The sequence below is a fragment of the Micropterus salmoides genome, unplaced genomic scaffold, assembly GCF_014851395.1.
Source record: "Micropterus salmoides isolate LMB-PRFRI ecotype aquatic unplaced genomic scaffold, ASM1485139v1 Ms_hic_scaffold_12, whole genome shotgun sequence".
NCBI classification, from domain to species: domain Eukaryota; kingdom Metazoa; phylum Chordata; class Actinopteri; order Centrarchiformes; family Centrarchidae; genus Micropterus; species Micropterus salmoides.
In genome coordinates, this window is record NW_024040263.1 from 16799455 (window position 1) to 16816452 (window position 16998).

The 16998-nt window shown below is 41.3% G+C and overlaps 3 protein-coding genes across 5 annotated transcripts; 2 read left to right on the forward strand and 1 right to left on the reverse strand.

The window, feature by feature from the left end:
* Positions 1-2025: 2025 nt before the first annotated feature.
* On the forward strand, positions 2026-7802 carry atad5b (ATPase family AAA domain containing 5b). 2 transcript variants are annotated; one of them, XM_038713739.1, is made up of 14 exons: positions 2026-2777; positions 2872-3201; positions 3276-3396; positions 3479-3561; positions 3765-3913; positions 4267-4429; positions 4644-4918; positions 5031-5124; positions 5203-5267; positions 5437-5635; positions 5739-5863; positions 5960-6774; positions 6983-7141; positions 7538-7802. In XM_038713739.1, exons 1-14 carry the CDS (start codon positions 2213-2215, stop codon positions 7650-7652), a joined length of 3258 nt encoding a protein of 1085 aa, XP_038569667.1. In that variant the 5' UTR covers positions 2026-2212; the 3' UTR covers positions 7653-7802. The 2 variants fall into 2 exon arrangements, with proteins under 2 accessions (XP_038569667.1, XP_038569668.1); XM_038713740.1 differs by having other exon boundaries at positions 3300-3396.
* A 39-nt stretch (positions 7803-7841) lies between these two features.
* tefm (transcription elongation factor, mitochondrial) lies at positions 7842-10896 on the reverse strand. The gene is made up of 5 exons (XM_038713749.1): positions 10737-10896; positions 9953-10437; positions 8978-9127; positions 8617-8795; positions 7842-8510 (listed from the first exon to the last, which is right to left on the reverse strand). The coding sequence occupies exons 1-5, from the start codon at positions 10777-10779 to the stop codon at positions 8246-8248; spliced, it is 1122 nt and encodes a 373-aa protein (XP_038569677.1). The 5' UTR covers positions 10780-10896; the 3' UTR covers positions 7842-8245.
* Positions 10385-16851, forward strand: LOC119899240 (arf-GAP with dual PH domain-containing protein 2-like). 2 transcript variants are annotated; one of them, XM_038713748.1, is made up of 11 exons: positions 10385-10514; positions 13181-13311; positions 13843-13934; positions 14172-14260; positions 14383-14495; positions 14614-14760; positions 15255-15338; positions 15445-15507; positions 15666-15743; positions 16053-16281; positions 16392-16851. In XM_038713748.1, exons 1-11 carry the CDS (start codon positions 10496-10498, stop codon positions 16418-16420), a joined length of 1074 nt encoding a protein of 357 aa, XP_038569676.1. In that variant the 5' UTR covers positions 10385-10495; the 3' UTR covers positions 16421-16851. The 2 variants fall into 2 exon arrangements, with proteins under 2 accessions (XP_038569676.1, XP_038569675.1); XM_038713747.1 differs by lacking the exon at positions 10385-10514 and adding an exon at positions 12147-12440.
* Positions 16852-16998: the final 147 nt, after the last annotated feature.

Below are 16998 nucleotides of genomic sequence, written 5' to 3' on the forward strand. Positions count from 1 at the left end.
GATTTTGCAGGTTTTCCTACTTATAAAGCATGTAGAGGTCTTTAATTTTTATCATCGGTACACTTAAACTGTGATGGAATCTAAAACAAAATTTGATTTTTAAATAATTAATTTGCATTTATTGCAAAACAAGTATTTGATCACTTACCAACCAGTAAGAATTCCGGCTCTCACAGACCTGTTAGTTCTTCTTTAAGAAGCCCTCCTGTTCTCCACTCATTACCTGTATTTAACTGCACCTGTTTGAACTCGTTACCTGTATAAAAGACACCTGTCCACACACTCAAACAGACTCCGACCTCTCCACAATGGCCAAGACCAGAGCTGTGTAAGGACATCAGGGATAAAATTGTAGACCTGCACAAAGCTGGGATGGACTACAGGACAATAAGCAAGCAGCTTGGTGAGAAGGCAACAACTGCTGGCGCAATTATTAGAAAATGGAAGAAGTTCAAGATGACGGTCAATCTCCCGGCTAGGGCTAGGGCTCTGTGCAAGATCTCACCGCGTGGGGCATCAATGATCATGAGGAAGGTGAGGGATCAGCCCAGAACTACATGGCAGGAACTGGTCAAACGACAGCCCTGAAAATCTGAAGGATCTGGAGTAGTTCTGTATGGAGTGGGCCAAAATCCCTGCTGCAGTGTGTGAAAACCTGGTCAAGAACTACAGGAAATGTATAATCTCTGTAATTGCAAACAAAGGTTTCTGTACCAAATATTAAGTCCTGCTTTTCTGATTTATCAAATACTTACGTCATGCAATAAATGCAAATTAATATATTAAAATCATGCAATGTGACTTTCTGGATTTTTGTTTTAGATTCCCTCTCTGTGTACCTATGATAGAAATTACAGACCTACATGCTTTGTAAGTAGGGAAAACCTGCAAAATCACCAGTGTATCAAATACTTGTTCTCCCCACTGTATGTGTATACACACTGCATTGTGCTCTCCTCGTACTCGAACAAGCGATTAAGAGAACCTTGAGTTGAAACTTGGTAAAGAACAAATACGCTCAAGTTAGAGCTTTGACACCAAAATAATTTTATTAGACTTCTGTTTATCACCTTCTAGCTTTCTACATTCCTTATTTTCTTTCTTCTTTGTGTGTTAATATGTTCCACACTGTCAGCATCTTTCCTCGGGTGACTCTTAGTTAAAGTAATCTTGTTCTGAGGACACAGTGGGTACTATAATATTGGACTGGGGCTGTCTGCTCTCTTGAACAAAGGTACCACCGCTGTTACCTTAATTTTCAGCCTGGGACCAATAATCAAGAGAGTCCTAGGGGTTGCTCCATAGCAATCTGTCTCAGATTTTGAAATTGAAACTGAAGTCGGTCATACAGGTAAAAGCTGATACTGGTCAAGGCAGTGAACAGACCATAAAAATGCAATGTCTTGCGCTTTAAGCTGATTGCTTTTGAGTCTAGGTTCAACTTTAATGTTGGAGAGCAACATGTCATGTTGGTTTATTCTATCAAATAAACAGTGTATTTTTTCAAGGGATGCTGTGCTAATTTGCCTCTGATAAGACATCTACAATCCTAACTATAGTAGGACGTTTCATGTCCTGATATTCTGTAACAGCACTTTCAAAACCCCCACATCACCCGTCTCATCTTTTGCAGCCAATAATAATCGCGTTTTAGACATTATGACAAGTTGTTTTCTTTTATTTAGGACTGCAAAACACAAAGATACACAAAAGCAAATTACAACAGCAAGAGCTGTCACTCTGCACTTTATTCTGTGTGAGAAAAAACCGTAGTGGAGTTGTGGTTTTAGAGAGAAACTATAAAACTTTAAATTATAAGATGACACATGTATGTTGTCATCTTATCTCACAAAAAAACATTTAAGCGATTGTGATGAGTAGATTTAACGACTTTTGTCTTTTCTGAATCAAATCGCTTTCTAAGCTGTACGAGAGCCTCAGCGTGATTTGTCTGTAAATGTACGATCTTTGGCTACACTGAACTTCTCGCGCTTGTTTTAAACGTCATTGCGGAGCAGTTGGGATGTTTAGTCGCAGCACGAATCAGTGACGTCTCCAGAGGTGTGGTGCATTTTTTGTAGCGTTTACCTTTTTATACTTAAATTAATTCTGATAAAATATACGCTTAGCTAGCTTGGTCGGTGTAAAAAGAAAATGGACAGTTTTGCCTAAAGTTAACGTCGCTTGTTGACGTTAACGTTACCGCCGCATCATGCATGACAGCCCAGCGCCAAAGCCAAAATGCCACCGAGAAGTCTTTAAGTCAAGCCGTTATTTGAAGCCCTTTATGATGAGAAACAAACTCAAACGAAGTAAGACCTGTAAAGATGTTTCGCGTCCAAGCAAAGACCGCCAGCGAGCCGCCGAGGTGATTCCGTTAGTGTTAACAGAGTCAAGCTGCTCCAGTCATGAAACATCCGATTCGACTTTTTGCGCTAAATACATTAAAATTGCACCAATTTTCGTGCATACAGCGCGGCACAGCAAGAGTAAACGGACCAGTGATAGGAAGCAGGATCAGCATGTAAACAAGCTGCAGGAATCGGCTCCTCAGAGTGAAGATGTGCAACTGGTGAAAAGTGAGCAGCGTTTATCTGTTTCAGTTTTTCACCTGACAGAGAAAAATGGGCCCTCCTGGAGAGGACAGTTGTCACCCTCGGCTCTGCACTGCTGTCTGGATGAAATCCAAACATCTAACCCAGCATTTCCAGCCCGAACAGTGTTCAGCACTTTTCAGAAGAAGGCCAGCGAAAGGCTGCAGAATTCTCTATCCACAGGTGAAAATGAGCAACAATGTTATTATTCTCAATAAGCATCGCTTTGGTTAGCAATCCAACTGAACCAGTCGCCTCTCTCTCCTTTCCAAAACAGGAAACTCCCCTCATCAACGCTCCCTACAGAACCACATAAAAGAGAAGAGGAAACGGGGAAATGAAAGCACTGAGAGGGTACCCAAACGTCCCAAGTGTGGTCTCGTTGGTATGGGTTACTGTCACATGTCCGTGCAGGTTGTCCAGGAAAGTACTGTCCTGACAGCCAAGGAGCAGCCCAGAAGAAACAAGCTAAGTCGCACTCACAGACTGAGGCAGCAAAGTGGGAGCCCAGCAGGCCTGGTGAACAACTGTGAGCCGGGCTCCGGATTGATAAATTGCACAGAATCTTACTTCCAGTCTCTCAAACCCTCTGACATTCTCCAAAGAGGTAAACTTGACATATGCTGATTGTTTTTTTGAACATATATACTTATGGCATGTTTTATATCCTTTAAATTGCAGGAACATTTCCCCCCTTTTGTCTAGATTACAGTTTTGAGGATATTCCCTGGACGGACAAATACAGTCCTCAGCATTCAAGTGAAGTCGTTGGCAACTCTGCCTCTGTAAATAAACTGCAATGGTGAGTTTTCTATAAGTAGCCCCCTGGTTCTTTCACTGATACATTGGACCTGAAGTAAGTGTGGTGTTTCTCTGGAATTCAGTTGGTTGAAGAAATGGAAACTAAGAGCTGAGTGTGACGAGAGGAGAAAGATGGAGGAAAGGAAACAAGAAGACAACAGTATTGGTATGGGCTGGCATTTGTCACACTTTTGCTCTTGTATATCAGCTCAGGGTCATTTTTAATGTGGTTTCTAATTAGCCATAACCAAATGGCTTATTTTTGGTAATCCACATGACTATAGAGTTATTTTACTGACTCAAGATTTTACAGAATTTTTGATTTGTGGGATTTTCAGTTGGTTAAGTAATAACTGTCCTCATGTGCAGACTCATGGGACTGTGGAGACTTCCAGGGTGAGGCTGGGGCAGAGGACGACACAGAGGAGCCGCTGTGTAACGCCATGCTGATCACGGGACCTCCAGGTGTGGGCAAGACTGCCTCGGTGTATGCCTGTTGTCAGGAGCTTGGCTTCAAGGTTGGAATCAAACTTGACCATTATCTTTGAGTCCATGCTGACATATTTCAAGTCTAATCCAAAGTAGGCTTTGAAAGATGCCTGAGATGAATATAAAACAACTGAAAAAGGTTAAGGGGTTCACACATACAACCAGTTTATATTTGACCATAAAAACGGTTATTAGGGCAATTTTGAAATTGAGTCTCAAAATGGATTACTCGTCAAATGTTGATATTTTGTGGCCCGTACCACAGGACCAAATCATGAGTTTCACCAGGTTCTACATTGCTTACACGGCAATGAATCATCTGGACATCACACTTACATAAGAGGATTTATCCTTTAATTTGTCTTTTTCCTTTTCATCAAAGGTATTTGAGGTAAACTGCTCCTCACAGCGGAGCGGCCGCCAGGTGCTTTCCCAGCTGAAGGAGGCTACCCAGTCCCACCTAGTGGAGATGTCGGGGAAGGACCCACTGAAACCAACTTATTTCAACAATTACAGCTGCACTCCTAAATCTGAGACTTTACCTGGTAGGACGTAATAAGAAGCATGCAAATAAATGTTTTAAATATAGTATATTATACAAAATCCTTCCTAGCTTACTTTGCAACATTGGAGATTGTTTTGTGAAAAAGTGAAAAACCTAATGTTGTCAGGTTTATGTAGTGTTTCGGTAGACAGTAGTGGAGGTCTCAATGTCATATAAACATATTTTACAGGCCTTTGTGTTTTTTTCTTTAACAGGAAAAGCAGTGCCATCGAGAAACGTCACTTCTAACCCAAAAAAGAGAGCAGCACAGACCTTTGGCCAATCCAGTCGCAAAGGAAAAGCTAACCCAGCCACAGTCACTTTGGCCAACTATTTTAAGATGAAGGCCAAAGCAGATCACTTACACTTTAGTGGCCTGTCGCCATCTGAAAAACCAGACAGCAAGAAATCCGGCAACCCATCACCAGGCTGTGATCAAACAGTGCCACAGAACAAAAAGACAGCCACATCACTCATTCTGTTTGAAGAGGTAAACCATTCAGCAACCCCACACTGTAAGACATATAATTTAATGGCTATGAGAGGGCACACAACCTGTGTTTGGTCTGGGCTGATCCATCTGCAACTGTCTACTCTCCCAGGTTGATGTCATATTTGATGATGATGTTGGTTTCCTCGCAGCCATCAAGACTTTCATGACAACCACTAAACGACCAGTCATTCTGACCACCAATGGTAAACACTCACACTGTGTAATTTTGAATAGAACAGACTTGAGAACAAGCTGTGATGCTAAATAAATGTCTTCCTTAGATCCCTCATTCAGAGAGAGATTCAGCTGCGGCATAGAGGAAATCATTTTCAAAACCCCATCAGTGGTATGTTTTTATCACTACACCTTTGTACATCATCAGTGTGAAATCATGTTTCCTGAATTAGGTCGCACTTGGCTGCACTATTAAAGGCTCCACACACATGTAGAATAATTAGTGCAAATATAAGCTGGATTGGCCCAGTTTGTCATAAACTTACTCCATCTATTCCAAGGAGAATGTCTGTAGCTACCTGCAGCTGGTGGGTCTGGCTGAGAATGTGCGACTGGAATTGGACGACGTTAGCAGCCTGATCAGACTTTTCAGAGGTGACGTCAGGCGCTGCCTGCTGCAACTGCAGCTGTGGGTGCAGAGTGGTAGAGGACGGGCGTCTCAGAGTGGAGGCTCGCCTAAGGAGCCTACACATGTACAGCGTAAGTTGTTCTAAATGAATCACAATCATGATGTAGATTTTGTTACCAAAAACATTCAATACCAGCGCTGATTTGCAGGAATTTTCTCAATTTCCTAATATAGGCTCAAATGTTACTGAAAGAGGAGACAATGCAGACTTCCAACATCCTCAATATGACACAGGCTGCACTGCTAGCATGCTGGGTCACCCCCCTGTGAGCCAAAACCAACTGCGTAACCTTCTAAAGGCAAGTCCTGTCATCTTCACTGAGTGTATATGAAATCCGTAAACTTATATCTAAAGAAAAATTAACTTCATCTGTAAATATTTTTTTATTTTTCAGTGTGGGTACTGGACTGAAATAGACATGCTCAGGCTCCTGAGGCTTCTAGCTGAGAGCTGGAGAGGAGGTGTGCCTCTTCTGTACTCCAACCTTGAGCTCCTTCTTCCCATCGAGGCCAAGGAAACTTCAGTCCACATCGTGGGCAGGGGGACTTGTTCTGGGCTGCAGAGTGAGCTGGCGCTGTCTGACATTGACCTTCAAATCCAGCAGCTGGATGGAAATGTCAGTCCAAAGGCATCAGCCACCAACAGCATATCTGTCAGGAGTAACTCCACGCTTAGCAGGGGGAAATATGACACCACATCATCTTCCAGTTTGACACAAACTCCTCCAAGACCATCATTATCGTCAAAGAGGGCTCATTCAAGAACCTCTAGTTCAAGAGATAAGACTGAAGAAAATGCAGCCAAAGTGACAACCTACTGTTTGGATGCCTTGGCTGACTTCTTTGACCTCATGTCATACCTTGATGCCACAATGCCAGCCGCAGTGCCGCTTGTTTCGGGCTCATGCAGACCTGAGGCGTTTGCCTGGACAGGAGCTGGGATAAAAGATGGCTTGTTGGATGAGATGAGCGAGGAGGAGGGGGGCAGGAGTTGGAGCCAGGAGAGACTGGCAGAAGTCCAGGCTGTTGTTGAGGGTTTGGGGTGTCACAGGTGCTGTTGGCAGGTGTCCAAGGCATGGACTGAAGTCCAAAAACACAGACAGGAACTGGGAGACATAAGCTGGGGGAGGCTGGTGGAGAGACTGTCGTTGCCCGCCTCTTCCAAAAGACAGAGCTTCCGCTTTAGTTTTCAACCTCTGTGTGCACCAAGGTGAGTCTATTCACCTTCTCAATACTGATTCAAATTATTTACCTGTCACTTCAGTCTGGATGCATTTGGTGTTTTAGTAAAATATATAGTATTTTCCATTCATGCAATGGCTTACCTTAATTTTCTGGAATCTGGGAAAGGACACAGTCCACATAATCAGAAGAATGTCTGTTTTTCCCCATGTCATACTGGTGCCTGTCCCCTCCAGTGTGTCCCAAAGGAGGTACGAGCTGAACAGGACAGTGCTTGGCAGTGAATCTTTCAGCCTGCTGGGGAACAGGCAAGCTGTCAGTGTGGACTACATGCCAGTCCTCCGTTACATCTGTCGCTTTCAGAGAGAACAGCAACAGAAAGAGGAGCCAGTCAGGTGAGCCAGACACACCATTTTAATTTCATTTAAAGAGGCAGACTGTCATCACTTCAAATAGCAAATCATATAAAATGATAGCACTGTTTTTTAACTCCTTTACAACAAACCCAGCCACATCATGGTAGTCAGTGTTAACCGTGAGGTAGATGATGGTAGTTTTTAAGTATTTTAAACCACACTGCTTCCTCCTGAATTTATAATATAATTTATAATAGTTTTTGTTAGATCAGAGCCAACAGATGTTATCATTTAAGTCTTCCATTTGAATTACTGTTGGACAAAATGTTAGTTCCAAGTATTGAACCCTAATTTGACTGTTTAATGTAATTTTGTAAAAAAATATGACCCAGTATTTGCAGAAACAAAATTAAAATGTCTTACTCCTCACATTAGGTTTCTGAAGTACCTCAGCAGATTACACCTGGGTCTCTCAAAGTCAACTATTCAACACCTGGCAGAAGAATTCTCAGAGCGAAGCTCACATCCTCACTACCTCACCTTACCCTAGTCAGTATTTATTCTACTGTGCATTCATTTTACCTGAATTACTGTCCCCTTCTAAATACTGTCAAATGAATTTAATGCAGTTGAGATGAGAAATCAAGTTTTATTTTTACATGTATGTGTGAACCATGAAAATAAAATAAAATGTATTTTTATATAAAGGACTTTGATTGTTCAGGTGAGATCAGTACAGTTTTTTTTTTTTTTTTAATTATTAGTCTTTGAAAGGTTTTAAAGAATATGTATCAAACACAAACCAACAGGAGTGAAAATCCTCAAACAGCAGGAAGATGGCAGACAGCTATTACTTTATGCTAGTGTCCAAATCGAACAAGTTCGACAGCGGTAATAACACCGTAGCAACACTCACGTTTCCCAAAAAACAGTATCCAAGTTTTTTTTGTAACAGTAAGAAAATTTAATATTTTAACCATTACCATCAACCACTACCAAATCTGTTCATATGGTCACTGTCCTAAGTGTTATCTCGGGAAGTATGCTTTATGTAGAGCGTAGCCGGGGCATGAGATCGGTCCATGAGATCGGTCCATGAGATCGGTCCATGAGATCGGTCCATGAGATCGGTCCATGTGGTGGCTAACTGGAAGATTCACTGAGCAGCTCGTAAAAAGCCACAGCCTGAAGCAGGGCGTCACAGAGCTCCTCCCCTCCTCTTCTGCTGCCCATTTGGAAAGAATTCCTGTGCTTCACCAGCAGCTCTGGGGGGAAGTTTATCCTGGGAAGCTTCTGTGTCACCGACTCAGTCATCAGCTGTCGCACCGTCTGTGCCCCGCTGGTCCGTGACTCGCCTACCATGAGTCCAAAGTGACGTCCAACAGCAGTACGCATCATGTTCAAAACTCTGCAAATGAAGAAAGGAAATTGTGACAAGTCATTTCATGAGCCGACTTCAACACGGTTGCCACAAAAAAAAGATGTTTTTTTATTATGAAATCCCCTTTTCCCACCTGGGAGGAATGTTGGACTCTGGTGTTGAGTTTGGTGGCTCAAGCAGGGCAAACAGCATGGCCTCCACAGTCCTCATGTGGGCCATGATGGGGAACAGGGCCGTATTCTGGACTGAGATGGAGGATTTCTCTATTATGTAGAAGTCTGCTGGCGGGAGGAGTGCCACAACTGCGGTGACCTAATGGCAGAAAAGAAAAACTACATATTGTGTGGCTGTATACGGGTTTACATTCTGTACTGCAAGTTCCAACCAAATGTTACTAACAAGTTAAAACACAAAGATGACAGCTTCACCTACAAAAAGTCATGAGATTAGTCAGTGTGTTATGTAATAACATGGACTCTGGATGGTAGTCTTACGTCATTCAAGTAAGCCGAAGCCATGTATGTTCCCCTCAAGAAATTTGGGCATTCCAGCTGTTGCCAATCAAGTACCGTCATCCCACGGTTCACATGAGTCCAGGCGATCTTATTAGTCCCACATACTAGTGACACAATGGAACTTGCTTCCTGAGTGAAGAAATACAGAATCATGACAGGTGGTCATAGTGAATTATCCTGCTTTCTCATTTTACATGTTAACATTTTGTTTTACAATTGAAATGAGATAAGAACACGGGATCTATCACAGGGAAGTCAAAGGTCAGGGCGAACTAGCCAACAGGAGTGGGGGCCGTCTTGCCCTACACTCCGCTTATGTCACGTGTCAAAGTCAGTTTGGAATATCTTCTGTTTGTGGAGAGTTTTGTCAGGAAAGTTAACTCAAGTGACTTTACTGAGCTAGGGGACAACATGTACACAAATTCTGTGTTACAAACGGGGTGTTTGACAGGGATGATTGTTACTGTGAGAAATGTAGGATGCAGCATTTTTGCAACTTAACCCATACTAGGGACTATAGGTCAGAATATCTCTTCCTCTGCTGCATCATTTGTAAATTGTATGAGGACCCCTTTAAGCATCTTTAACTGACCCAACCCCACAGTCTAAGGCGGATGCTTGTCAACACAGAGACTTGAGCTCACATCCCCAAGAAAAAAAAGACAAGTCTTTCCTCAGCCACCCTGGTTAAGTTATGTTTATAACTCTGGCTTTACAATATCAAATTTTTGATTTAAAAAAATAAAGTCAAATATAAATGAAGCACCCTGGTGCTGCAGAGACACCCCCTCCTACAAATCATATTCTTCAGATGTAAGGGATGATCAAAGTTATTGCAATGTGATTTTCTTTTTGCATATCGTCCAGCCCTACTTTACAATAAGCTTTTATATCAAATAATGACAAGGGCAAGTGAGTGTTGACCAATAGACATGCACAGGATCAGAACCGCACCTCCAACCAGGACCGGTCAACCTCTGGCCTGATAAACTTGGCCAGCTGAATCCTCACTTTCCTCTCTTTCTTCACCGGGTTGAGGATGGAGTTGAAGACTGTGACCGCACTTTTGTGTTTCAGCAGCGGCACATTCACCACACTCTCCAGAGTTTTAAAGGGTCCGTTTTTAGTCCTGTACTCCACAATGTTGAGCGACTTGCGGCCTCTCAGGAGCTTGACGCCGGCCAGCACCGACGGAGTGGCGGTGTTGAGCAGCTGGAGGATGACGTCTCGTTGCTCGGAGGTGTAGCACGCATCCAGCGGTCTGCTGTCCTCTTTGCAGGGCTGAGAAGAGGAGGAGAGGGTGGCGTCCAGGGTCTCAAAGCCTGCCACGGGAACCCGGCTCCGCCAGCAACATGTGCACTGCAGGTACCGCAGCTCCAGCTCAGGGAGGGAGCCGTGCTGAGGGCGACGGAACAGGCCGAACTGTCCTGCGTACAGTCCTGCAGGGGAAATACGAGAGGGAGCTGACTGGTGACAATCTGAAAGAATGCGACCTGTATGATCTCAACACAAATGAGTAAGAGAGTCCTGGTGTAAGTTATTGTGGACTTAACAAATAACGTTAGATGTCGGGCTTAAATAGTGCATTAATTCACAAAAAAATGTCAACTGGGGATACTAACAAACTGTAAACGCTGAAGTTAGTTAGCAGTTAAAACTAGCTGAACATACATACAACTAGCTAATTCAAATGAATGCAAACAGCAGGTAAGAGACAAATGTCACTACTAAAACCTACTTTTCTGAGCGACCGAGGACAGAAATCGCCTGGCGAACCACATCCTCGTTAATTTAAATAAGTAATAGTTCGTTTTAGCTACAACATCATCCAGGTTGAACCACTTTTTCTTGCTCTTTCGGTTGTTGTCCGACGGCTTTCGACACCCGGCGTGGCACCGCAGACCACTTCCATTGGTTCCGGAGTTGTTCTTCGTGTTTCCTGGCGGATTGCGGGGCCGACACCGCCACTTGCTGTATGGCGGTGTGTAGAGTCACTGAGAAAGGACTAATCTTCTTAGATACAGCAATACAATTTATCTGGGGTTGAGGGGTTGATTTTTTTAAAATTTTTTTTATGTTTACATACCGCATTATATTAGTGAGTGAGGGTAGATTCAACTGAGTATAATAAACCTATCTTAGTACTGTGCAATACAATTTAACAGCACCACTACCAGTGGTGGGCTGTAACTAAACTATAGCCTATTTACTCAAGAACTGAACATAAGTACTTTAGTATTTTATGACACCTAATACTTCTACTCTAACTATATTTAGCAGCTTTACTTATTTCTCTGATTAAGATCTGACATCCATAAAATGTGATTTATAGTTTATAAAATGGGTTGAATTGAAATAGATTAAACTATGCAACCACATAAAGTAGTAGACTATTTGTAGTTCAAATTTCAAACTTCCACCAGATGAAATATGAAAATGCTGCTTACACAGTAATGCAACACTGAGAGGGGCCATTTCTTCATCCAAAACACAGTCACAGTGTAGACTCATCTGGTCAGTTACACTATTACACATGACATGGGCTTATACTTATTGATAACAAGTTAATTATTCTAAATTTATATTATCAATAAAATAGTAGGATAAAAATGTTTTAATTAGTGCTGATAAACCAGACCTCATGAAATAACTAATAGTTTGTGAAGAATGTGATTAGACCTCTGCTCAGGTTAAAGTTGAATAGAGCTCTACTGGGAATTAAACAAGGGCATCCAAATCTGTATAGCTACTATTAAAAAAGATAAATGTAAAAATTGTCCTGCCCTAACAAGTGCAAAAACTAAAGAAAACAAAAAACGCAACAGGAGAGTCAGTCAAGTACAGTTAGGTTTAGGATGAGCTAGAAAATTGTTACAGGTTGGCATTTAATGTTTCAGTGTATTTATTTACAAAGTCTCCAATTAATAAAGATAAGTATTTTGTTATGTCTAGCCTGCATTTAATGAATTGCAAAATAAGCCTAAATGTACAACAGTGTGCCTCTAACATCTCCCCCACACCAGCCAAACACAGTTTTCTATGAGCTACATACAAGTCTATCAGTATGACATTGTAAGTCAGTCACCCTGTTACATGGTGACGTCTGTTCCACTTCCTTTCTCTGTTATTTCTGGACCTCTGCGTTTGTGTGCAGAACAATAAACTTCATGATGCTGTGCTGGTAAGAGGAAATGCTGGGCCACTGGCCAGTGAGAAGGATTTGTGTTTTTCACCTGCTACAGAGCAGACTAGCTCTACATCAGTTAATGCGCAAAAACAATATGGAGTTAATACCTAGTAGCTCTTTTGTTGGTACTTAGCTGTCAGTCTGACAGAAGCAAACTGCCTTCACCTATGGCCAGTCTGGATAGAAATAACAAAATCCTGTTCGATTTAGTGCAACAGCCAGGTAACAACGTATGCGCTGACTGTGGAGCTCCCGGTGAGTACACTGACAAAGCTTTATGACCACAATAGGATTATTTTTAAATGATATCAACATTGTTGTGAATGAACACGTTTTCTTTATTTATATGTGTAAAGAATGGAAAACTGCGCCATCAGGATATGTGACGTTGTTTGTTAACATAACTACCTCCAAAGTAATATTTTACAGCCAAGTCACGTTTTAAAAGAAACTTTCATTAGGGTAAGTGGTGGCTGCTGTATATTCTGCAGAATGACCTCATTGTTCCTCGCATAGCCCCCCCCCCCGACACTGTTGCCGTCGCTGACCAGCAGTTGTTAAGCTGATGATACGCGGAGCAACTTTTAGAGCACTCGTGTTGGGCAACGTTGCCGTCAGTGGTAATGAGTAAAGATTACTACCGTAATCCCCTTCCGCCACCACTCCACCACTCGCCCCGCACCGCCGCTATCCGTTCAAAACATAGTCGGACTTGCCTCCAGCAAGATTGCCCAGCAACATTGCTCAAAAAGTTGCCCTGTGTATCATCAGCTTTAGAGTGTGAGTGTCTGTGTGAGAGAAAGAAATTAAATGCTTAAATTAAACTTTCTGTTCAATGTAACATCAGATTTGTAGTGCACATTACCCTAAACTGTTATTGTCACTTTTATTGTACTGTGGTCTGTATTTGCTCCTCCCACAACTAGAGTTTAATGAGTAGGCCTATTTAGTTCCTTCTAACAGTGTAAACATTGTGCTATGTGTTTTGCTCACAGAGCCTGACTGGGCATCCTACACTCTTGGTATCTTTGTGTGCCTGAACTGTTCGGGGCTTCATCGTAACTTGCCTGCTGTCAGCAAAGTGAAATCCATACGCTTGGATCTCTGGGAAGATTCACTTGTAGAGGTATAGATATCTTGTTTGTAGTCATTTTAAATGGCTGACTAATAACATGTATTGATCGTTTATTCAATGTACATTTTTATATATTAAAAATGTGCACCATCCACTTCACACTGGGACAATATTAATAGGTATATACATATTGATAAATGTTTACCTTTGAATTTTTATTCTTTATATTTCTTTTTTCCTTTGCTAATTCATTCCCCTCATTCTATGTGTTTTTCTTTATTTCACACTTTTCTTTATTACTTTGTAGCATTGCCTCTAGATATGTCACTTTGCTGCATATTCTATAAGCATGTGACAGATAAAACCTTTCAATTTTGAGTCTTGAAACCTAATCTTACCACTGTGTTAATACTCTATTCTGGGATCCGTCTCATGAGTCTTGGATGACTTGGTTTTATTAAGTCAGTTGTCTTGCAAATGGAGTAGTCCTGCTCTGCAAGACGGGGATCTACAGACACAAAATGAAGTGAATGAATATTGTCTTGTCTCAACTTATGTTTTTTGTTAAACTTGTGGTTGCAGTTCATGCGGGAAAGGGGAAATTCAGCAGCCAAAGCCATTTATGAGAAGTGTGTCCCTGGCTTCGTTTACCAACCTCAACAAAAAGACTGCGTGTGAGTAACCGTCAACACATTCACCATCCATTCACTTCATTAGTGAGGAAGAGGAAGTGAAAAGTGAAGACTCAACTAATAGCGTTTTTAGTGAATAGGAGTGGAGAGGTACATTGTGGTAAACAAACAAGGTGGAGCTACTACAACAGACAGTATGCATTAGACTCATGCATTTACTTAAAAACTTGTGTTTCATCCATAAGGACGTGGTAATTCTGTGTTTTGCGTTGCTTTTAGTGTTCTTAAAGATCAATGGATCCGTGCAAAGTATGAAAGAAGAGAATTCACAGGAGAAAACAACTATCTTCAGCAATTTTATAGCTCAGGTAATTATCCTGCAGTTATTCTGACATAGAAATATTATTCCCATCAGCACAAGATTCAGAGTTCTGCATTTGTTTTGTCTGTTGCTTTCCCTCTCTTTTATTTATTTATGTGTCTAACCCAGACCAGTTTGAGTCAACACTGTGGAAAAAGGGCAAACACAAAAAGCAGTTTTTTAAGAGGATCTTCCTGCTTTCCCGGAAAGACTTCACCCTGAGATACTTTCTCAAAGAGGATGTGGGTCATTCGTTTGCCATATCATCATTTAGTTTACAATGTTTTATGAGCATACACAGGTTACAGTCCAACACCTTTTTGTTTCTAATCCTTCCTCAATCCTCTCTTTAAAACCAAGTCCAAGCTCCCCAAAGCCATAATCTCCATGAAGGACCTGAATGCAGTTTTCCAGCCAGAGAAGATCTGCCATGCGCACGGTCTGCAGATCTCCTTTCTGCACGACGGACGTATGAGAAATCTGTTTGTTTATCATGAGAACGGACAGGTGAGCTCAAGTGCTATTCTATTTTCACTTTAAACAGATAAATGTCTTAACTTTGCAAATGTAAGCAGACAAAACCTGTCGCGTGGACAACGCATCAGTGCATGTACAGAGTGTCTTAACGTTAAATCTCACACCAGGTCAAACTTGCCATGCCAAAATGTGTATGGGTGTGGGTGTATATATAGACTAACAGGGTGATAAACATCAAATAAATCCATTAGCATACCACTGATATATCCAAATATGTTATAAGCTAGAACAAGGACAACCTTAAAATGTAATAAGTCACATCAGCTAATCTCCACACATATGAATTTTATTTAACATACACAAAGATATGTGTGTCATGGTCAAGACTATGAAGAAATAACAACAAGAAGCTCTCTGTTTTTTCCCCTAAAATGTATGAAACTGTCAAGACAGTACACTTGCATGGATGCAGTGTGTTTTTTTTAGTCTTCCTCAAATGCTCTCCTATATCTGATGCCTTATAGGAAATTGTATCCTTGTTCAATGCTATTCGGGCAACGCGCTTGGCGTACCTCCAGAAGAAACATCCCACTCTTCGAGATAATGACGTAAGACAAATTTTCAAAACAGTTAGCTTCGATAGATTGTGAAAGTTAAAGTGTTAAACTGCAACGTTTGCTCAGTTAACAGTGTTACCTGTGTTTCTTTGCACAGTTAATACCTCAGATAACAAGACATTCCTTGAAGGAGGGGTACATGGAGAAAACTGGCCCAACGGTCTGTCAGCTGTCTGAATTTATCAAAGAAATCTATTGGATTTATTTATCGTTGTTATATAAGACAGATTAATTTGATTCCTTCTTTTCTTTGTCTTTCTTTCTCTCCCTCTATGCCCCTTTGTCTGTGTGTGTGTGTTCATGTATGTGTGTTTTCAGCAACGGGAGCCATTCAAGAAGAGGTGGTTCATACTGTGCTCAATAAACAGAAAGCTTCTATATTTTAAAACTCCACTGGTAATTAACAGATAATACCACAGTGTCTACAGTGCGTGTGAAAAGTGACTGTGTAAATAAATAAATAAATCCAAAATAGTACCTATATATGTATATTAATAATAATGAACAATAATTCTAATATGCTCTAAAAAAAAATACAGTGATTATGCATTCAAACAAACTGCCTTTTTTGGAAGTGGACAGCATTTCCAGATTTTAATCAAATGCAGATGTTAGCCTGATTTGAAACAATACAGAGTGTTTGCAGTTAACTACACTTGTGCTCTTCTGTAAACGCATCTCTCTGCTATTTGTTTTGACTGTTAGGATGCTATGGAGCTGGGTTCTGTCTTCATTGGCACAGAGAGCCATAGCTACTCTGTTTCAGAGAGCAGCGGCCGGAGCACAAGGGGAGGCCGCTGGCACTTCAGCATCACGCTGCAGACTCCAGACAGGCCGTACGTGTTCATGTGTGAGCATGAGCAGGAGCAGAGGGAGTGGCTAGAGGCCTTCAGAAAGGTCATCTCTCAACCTATGACCCCAGAGGACTACACTAGTAAGATACTGTTGTTACACTTTAGCTTGTATCCTTTGTGTGTGTGTATCAGATGCCATAAACATGACTTAATTTGTGCACACACACTCCTCTCTCTTTCTTTGGTATAGATGAAGCCAACTTGAGAAGGGGAAAATAACTGGAAGATTTCCACCTGCTGGTTTGAAGGAGTTCAGGATGCAATAACAATCCTTCTTGGACATAAGAGACTGAAAGCCTTACTTTCAAAAGATGCTCCTGAATTTGTCAGTGGGGATTTAAAAAATGGAGACAAACTCTCTCTTTTACTAAGTACAGCTGCTCCTTCGTAAGATTGATGCATTTCAGAAGCAATATCTGTTAAAGTTGCCATTGATGTTGCCACAATGCAATGCGTTATGAATAAACTGGAACCAAATATTGTATTTATTAAAAATAAGGACTATAGGCTAGTTGATGTATAATTGTGCTTTTTTTTTGTAGTTTCTGTTTAACTCATCTTTCTTATGCTGTTTCATTGTAGCTGTCAGAAAAGTTGTAGCCTAACACTGAAAGCTCTTCATAATTTTAATAAACTGAATACACAATTGATTCCTGCTTTTAATATTATTTACTATAAATCGAAAGATAGAGCCTTAAAGCAACACCTGCATGATACTTAGTCTTGAGGCCCTGTCTAGTAGAAGCTTAAGGGCTACTTTGTAGACCTTTGTTATATATTGTGCTTACATGGTGCAT